This window comes from Eucalyptus grandis, chromosome 1 (assembly GCF_016545825.1).
Source record: "Eucalyptus grandis isolate ANBG69807.140 chromosome 1, ASM1654582v1, whole genome shotgun sequence".
Classification (NCBI taxonomy): domain Eukaryota; kingdom Viridiplantae; phylum Streptophyta; class Magnoliopsida; order Myrtales; family Myrtaceae; genus Eucalyptus; species Eucalyptus grandis.
This window is the reverse complement of record NC_052612.1, coordinates 11,473,515-11,481,153: the sequence shown is the minus strand read 5'-3', so window position 1 is coordinate 11,481,153 and position 7,639 is coordinate 11,473,515. Positions and strand designations below refer to the sequence as shown.

Here is a 7,639-nt window from a genome sequence, read left to right as displayed (position 1 = left end):
AGAATCAGGTAGGTGTCTAGAGGGACCTAGGCATGAATTGCAAAGGCCGACCCCAAGGCCCAAACTTGGTTGATAAACCTTGTTTTGTTGGATTGTTTGATGTTGCCCTCGTGTCATGTTTTTTATTGTTTTGACTTGCATGGTCGTTTCTTCCCATTATATGCACTTAGTTATAGTTCTCAGATTAGGCTTAGATTAGGATCCTGAAAATGGAGAGGACACGAAGACAGTGGAAGGTCGATGTCCGTTCCAACCATGATATTGTATTATTTATCCTCGACATATGTTTTGGGTTTCTCTTGTCTTTAAGAAAACCCGACAAGTTGGGGTTCCTTTCTTTCCGGTCCCTTCATTTTTTTCCCTCTTTTATCTTTATTAGGATTGCATGATAGATTTACTACTTTCCTTGATTGTTTACTTACCGTTTCACACTTTCAATTCAATTGAGTGTCTTCTTTTATCTTTCTTAAAAATAGAATGACACGAAAATGACAAATCCATGCGTGATCGCCTAGCTTAGGATAAAATGATCCAAAAATAAATAAAAATAAATAAATACATAGACACCTTAGGTAACATGACATACTGTTAGACACCAAAATGGCTCTAATAGAAATATTAGCGTAACCCAAGTTCTCAAACCTAGATATCTAGTTGCGTAGGACTCAAGGGACTACTGTCAACCCTTGATTGGGTTCTCTAGCTGACCTCCAAAAACGAGACTAGTGGCAACTCTCGTCTTATCTCTAGGTTATCTTAAATAACTAGATCATATAAATAAACCTGTCATGAGGGGTATGGGTCTTGATAAAGCTTACCACAATTTAGCATACTCAATGTGGCAGTACCTTAAATGATGAAGTGATGTCATCCTTATGGGAGAAGGGTATTATTGAGAAAGTTATCGTGGTAAAAGTACCTCAAAATCCGATATCCACACCCGACATCTTCTCTCAAAGTGTGTCACCCGTGTGGGTATAGATCACAACACTCCGCTGTCACGCGAGATACAAGCTTAGGAGAGCTCGCGACTATGTGTGAGGGAACTCGCAAGTTTGCCTGAAAGGCAAGGTGATGATGCCTTCGTGGATGAGAATCATGAGGAAACTCCCATGGTCAAGTACCCATAAATTCGACCTTCCCCCCCTTTTTTTCCCAGAGGACTGATTGGCGATGAGATCGGGTTGTGATAGAGATATGCGAGGATCAATAGTCGATTGTGATCGATCAATCCAAGAGTATCTAGGATTATGATTGATTAATTATATCAATCCAAGGTGAATTTGATTCCTATGTATCTTCTTTATTATTTCCTTAGTTAACCATTCACTATATTATAAATCAGAGATTGTACAATGTAAAGAAGTGTGTCGAATATATAAATCAGAGATTGTACAATGTAAAGAAGTCTGCATCACTATAAGGAAAATTAAACCAAGCATTGAAGAAAATCTCTTGGTCCCCTAGTAACGATCTTGCCATGCATGGTGAAACTAGTCGACCACTTTGATCGCAGCTAGGCAATCATCCCTCCTTGATCTTAATATAAGAAGACGTGTAAAAGATGCTTTTAATACCGTCACAACACTACATATATTCAACTTTTATAACGAAATTGATATTCCCTTTTTTAATAAGACAATCGGGATTTAACACCCTCTGACATCTATTAAATATGGCCTTCCTCGTAAAACCATCTCATCTGATGGGCAAGGAAGGGCCGACTAGCACGTTTTATGATACTCTACTTGGTCCGTGAATATGTGGGTCCTTTGCGTTTCACAAGGGGTCAAATCAAATTTACATTTTCGACTAAAGTTTAATTCCGCTAAATATGCTACTCCGAAATTCTTTATACTCTCCCCCTTTCTATTACACGCCAAGCAAGAGCAGAGGGCCCTAACTTTCAGAAGCAGGAATGAGGAGAGCAATGGACGCAAAAGAGAAGAAGGACAACAAACCATGCGAGGGGAAAGCAAAAGCAAAATGAAATCCATTCATGCTCGGAGATCACGGAGGTGCAAGGACACGAAAATCTACCATATGGAATTTTAACAATGATATCTTTTTGAACACATTCTATATCCGTGGTTACCTTTGCAGATTACAGCTCGTGGGCCAAACCCAAATTGACTGGTTCCACATAAAACACGTCAAGGGTTGAAGAATGGATTATAGCCACAAACGCACTAGAAAAATCAAACATAATTTCTATAGGGACAGAAGCCCTAAAACACTCCAAATAATCATACAATCAAAATACCAACAATGCTCTTCCTATTAGCCAACCCTGTCTCCTAGCTAAATCAAGGCTCATCAACTACAGACATCCTCGATGAAACGAGCCAAAGATAAGTAAGAAGAGCCACCCTCCATCAAAGCCTTCCTACTCTTCTCGCTCACCTCCTTCACCTTCTTCCTCCTCTCCCTGGCCTCCTCCCCCTCCATTAACTTCCTTATCCCTCTCTCTATTTCGTCTACCGTCACGACGCCATCACTACCTTTAAGCAGATCTCTTTGATAATCCATCTTAATCTTCGCCGCGAGACCGAGCTCCACCATCAAGTGGAATGCGTTGAAATGTTGCTCCGCATACTGCGGCCACGCGGCGACCGGCATGCCGAACCATATACTTTCTAGGATGGAGTTCCACCCGCAGTGAGACACGAATCCTCCGATGGCTGGGTGGGCCAGGACTGCGATCTGTGGGGCCCACCCGATCACTCTCCCGACCCCTGCTGTCCTATTAAGAAAACCCTCGGGCAGGACCTCTGCGGGATCTGCGTAGTCTTGGGGGGCTTCCAGCTTGCCCTTCGCCGGAGGCTGTCGTAAGGACCACAGGAAGCGGTACCTGCTCCGCTCTAACGCGTAGGCAATCTCTTTTGCCTGATGCTCGTCGAAGCACCCCCCGCTCCCGAAGCACAGGAACACCACTGACGCATCTGGCTGCTGGTCGAGCCAATCCAGGATCTCGAAACCCTTTTTGCTCTCAACGTTGATGTTTAGTATGGGGCCCACGGAGTACACCGTAGATGCTCCAAGGCTGGCCAGGGCTTCCACAGCGTGCGGTTCGAGCTCAGCGAACGAATTTACCAAAATTCCCTTGGTTTCCCTATACCTCAGAGGGAGGTCCAAGAATATCCGGCAGTCTTCTTCCATAAACACTTCAGAGGGCAAGAACTTGGCGGCAGGCAGCGGGTTAGCTAAGGACGGGAAGTCCAGCTCGGCGTCAGAGCCCTTGAGCCTGGTTGGGTCCACGTGTTGCTCGTCTCGGAGAGACTGGAGGTGCAGCATGACTCCGAGGAACGCCGCGCCTGATGGGAAGAAAATGTAGGAAGGGACGCCGAACTCGACAGCCACGTCGATCATTGAGGTGCAAAACATGTCAAGGACAAGCCCAGCGAGCCGTGGCGACCCATGGGCAGAGAGCTCAGCGACAGCTTCTCGGAGGTCGGCTTTGTAGCTCTCCATGAAGTGATAGACGAAGGCGAAGAAAGACGTCCTCGGGGAGTGGCTTCGCCTAGGGAGGAGGACGAAGCGGATGCGGGCAGCCACGGAGGCTGTGAGCGACTCAATGTGGGAATCAATCTCCGAGTTGAAGGGGAACTTCATGATGAGGACGGTGATGAAGAGCCGACCGTCACGGTCGACAAGGAGCTTGGCCATCTCTACCATGGACACCAGGTGGCGGGGCCCGGACATGGGATGAACACGAGCTCGAATTTAGCACTCATAAAGACGATGATGCCTCCAAAAATTCTTATTTTCCTAACTGAGTTCACTCGGTTGCGGAGATAATAACGAGGTGGAGGCTCTTATGGATCTCAATTTGTGAGTCTTCAGTTAAGTGGGAACGAAGGAAGCAGGCAAAAAGATGGGGATAGATCTACAGGACGAGGTGACGACGTCGTGCAGATTGAGGTCTGCGTCGCTGTCTGGTTCACTTTTTCTTGGTCGAAATCGCCCTCTAGTTTGACTTGCGTTTGTTGGATTCTAAGTTTGGATATTGCTCGGTGTCGGTTTACTCCACGAGAAATTCTAAAACCACCCCGGCTCACGTCAACCGATGCATCCAATTATATCAATGCGAAAATTGCTAGAAAAATAATAAATAAAAAAAAACTTAAGACTTTACTTAGTTTGATTGATCAATATCTATTTCATGAAAACAACGGACGATAAATACTCCACTAATTAATTAAAAAATTATAGAGTTATAATTACTCACATACATGAATATTTCATATTTAGATTAGTGCTAATCTACAGTGTTTAGACTCGCAAAGAATTACTTCACTGCTCGAAACATTTATGTTTCTACAAAGAAAACGTCACAATTTGAGTGTACAAACCTTTTTGCACAAATCGCTGTTCGGAGCTTCGTGGCTCAAGGAAGTTCCCCGCTGTGCGCCAGCTGTCCGGTTGTTGCTGGAGGAGAAAATAGAAGCAAAACGAAGATAGAATAAGATAAAGGCAGTCAGTATTGGCGGCTCAAGGAAGTTCCCCGCCGTGCGTCAGCTGTCCGGTTGTCGCTGGAGGAGAAAATAAAAGCAAAACGAAGATATGATAAGATAAAGGCAGTCAGGATTGGCGGCTCAAGGAAGTTGATAGAATAAGAAAAAGGCCCTAAGGATGGGCGGATAGAGTAGAAAAGATAGCCTTTATCCTATTTCTTTTCCACCTGAAGATGTGATCTCTAAGGTTCCGAACAAGGGCTCGCATATTTCGTGTGCACAAATTTATTGCGAATTTAAAAAGGTGGGAAACGTTTGAGAACATCCAGAAGCTCTCGACCCGTAATTATCGCCTGAGGGTCTCTCATCATTGACAAGAGGACAAAAAAAAAAATTGAGACAAGTCATTTTACGAAAGTGCAATTGGACAAATTTATTGCGAATTTAAAAAGGTGGGAAACGTCTAAAGATGTGACTCTAAGGTTCCGTTCAATTTAGCTAACGGAAAATACTAACATATATTATTTTATTACTTTTTAAAGATATGTGGCACCCACTACGTGTCAAATCCAAAAAAATAAAAAATACAAAAAAATTCATTAACAAATAAAAGACAAAAAATTAAAAAAAAAAAGAAAAAAAAACAAACTCACCCACAATTTGGCTAAGCCCTTGCCGTTGGTCGCCACCACAATCGTCAAGAAGGGCCAGCAACGGTTGCCTAGTGACCCTCCCCAAGCAAAGCCATTGGCGGCCCCCAATGAGGGCTTGCTAGCTTAGATTTGGGAGAGAGTGTGACCCTTGCCGCAAAACTAAGTGACGGTCATTAGCCTTTGCCTGTGGCCCACGAGGGTCGCCAAACTTTTGTAGGTCCAGACGACCACCGTCAGCCCTTTCCAACAACTATGGCGGTGGCAACCGTTGAGGGCTTGGCCAAGCCGTGGGTGATTTTTTTCCTTTTTTATTTTTATTTTTATCTTTTTATTTTTAATCTAATTTTGTTCGTATTTTTTTAATTTTTTTTCTGATGTGGTGCTTAGTGGGTGCCATGTCCTTGCCATGTGTCTTAAGAAAGTAACAAAATAAGACACATAAGCATTTTTCGTTAGTTAAATTGAACATAATTAACATAAGGATTAGATTAAACCAATTTGGTAAGTTTTATGACTTAATTGCACATTTTATGACAAATTTTAACACTTCTAGTGCACATATCCTAAAAAATATTAACATGGTAGAATTTTGAGGTTGAGTTCTATATTGTTTCTTTCCAGATTTTAGAATAGTACGGATGGATTGTTGTTCCAAGTATGCTGAAACACACTTGCCAAGTAATCACATAATCAAAATACCAACAGCCTCCTAAGCTAAATGGATGCTCACTAACTCTATACATCCTTAGTGAATCGACCCAAAGATAGGTAGGAAGAGCCACCCTCCATCAAAGCCTTACTGCTCTTCTCGCTCACCTCTTTCACCTTCTTCCTCCTCTCCCCGGCCTCCTTGCACTCCATTAACCTTCTTATCCCTTCCTCTATCTCATCTACCGTCATGATGCCATCACTACCTTTGACTAGATCTCTTCAATAATCTATCTTGATATCTGCCGAGAGGCACCATTAGTTGGAACGAGTTGAACTCTATGTTGACTCCTGATATAATGCGTCACTGCTTTGACAAGATCTCTTCGATAATCCATCTCGATCTTTGCCATGAGACCAAGCTCCACCACTAGTTGGAACGCGTTGATCATGGTAGTTGTGCATAGTTACGATTACATTATAGCGTAGAAATTTAAGTTGAAATATGTTGATACAAAAAGATGCATGGATAAAGGGCCAAATCCCCAAAAGAGAATATCATGAAGTTTTATCTCTCACGGACAAATTTGAACTCCTTGGACCTGACCAAGTCCTTAAAATGCTTAAGAGAGAAATGACAGGGGGAAGAACCCTCAAGGGTGAGACCGCTGCCCACTCCCGTATTCCCTCCTCTCTAAGAAGAAAAATATATGGAGAGCAATTGGGTGAATGTGGGCAACAGGACAATAAAATAAGGAAGGCAGTCCTGTTAACCCACTTGGATTATCAAGCAAGCAAGGCCGCCTTGACATGGGAGGTCAAACTCTCTGCAACTTGATGAGGTTACCCTGTAATCAGACATCAATATCCGAGTTGTACTCTTGGTTACAGGTTATCGGGAAATGAAGTTTTATCTTTGATGGGCAAAATTAACCCCCACTTTTCATATGTTCGAAAGTAAATAGTACAAACTCTCACTCAATGAACAAAAATAGTCAGCGTGATCTTTTCCATCTAGGCAATTCTTAGGTGACATTTGTTGACACCTAAATTTTGGCATTTATTTATTGCATTAAAAAATTAGGGATTAATTTTTAACCCAAAAAAAAGAATTAAATTGCATAACATTAGTTTTATGAGCATTTTTTATTATTGTATTTGCATTGGACCGGGTTGGATTTGAATCGATAGTTTTGAGCTTTAATTTAATGAGTTAGAAGTCCATGGTGAGAGAATTTGGCCAAGCTCATTATTCTTTAAATGGGTCAGTCTTAATGCCAAGATGGAAAATCGCTAATTAAGCGTGATCTTAGGAAATATTGAGGCAAACTAGGATAGTGATATCAAGAAATCTTTTGGTCACCTAGCAAGCAATCGGTATGATTCTCAAGGTACTTGCGTTAATCATAAAAAAAGAAAGAAAGAAGGAAATAGGAAATTGGTGGAATATTTTAATAAGAGCACCTGCGGTGGCCGATTCTCATGTTTGCAAGAAAGAAGGGAAATAAATATATTTGCATGGTTGAAGGTACAAGTCCTAAAAGGAAAAAATAAAAAGAATATATTTCAGTGCATCTAAAATTAGAAAGCAGATCATCTTCTCTTCTTGGGAACCTCACGTGGTCTTGCATTTAAAAGGAAGAACTTTCACACAAGAACGGGGGCCACACAATTCAATACAAAGCCACGCACAATAGAATAGATGGCCATTGATAAAGTCACATGAGAGAGAATAGGGAGGAATCGTAAAGGGCTTCAATCGAGACAAACCTGCGGTGTGACGAGAGGGATGGTGCCGGGGGGAACGTGAAGAAGCACGCCCACATCTCCCAAATCATAGCTCGGCACCTGCAGCGATTTCTCAGCCCAACAAAGAACCTAGCA

General features: G+C 42.5%; 1 protein-coding gene across 1 annotated transcript; it reads right to left on the bottom strand.

Annotated features, from left to right (window-relative positions):
• Window positions 1–2,137: 2,137 nt before the first annotated feature.
• On the bottom strand, window positions 2,138–4,075 carry LOC104433767 (anthocyanidin 3-O-glucosyltransferase 2). Its single transcript, XM_018872398.2, is given in 2 exon segments — window positions 2,138–3,692; window positions 3,695–4,075. Coding segments are annotated over 2 exon segments (1,416 nt in total). The 5' UTR covers window positions 3,735–4,075; the 3' UTR covers window positions 2,138–2,316.
• Window positions 4,076–7,639: the final 3,564 nt, after the last annotated feature.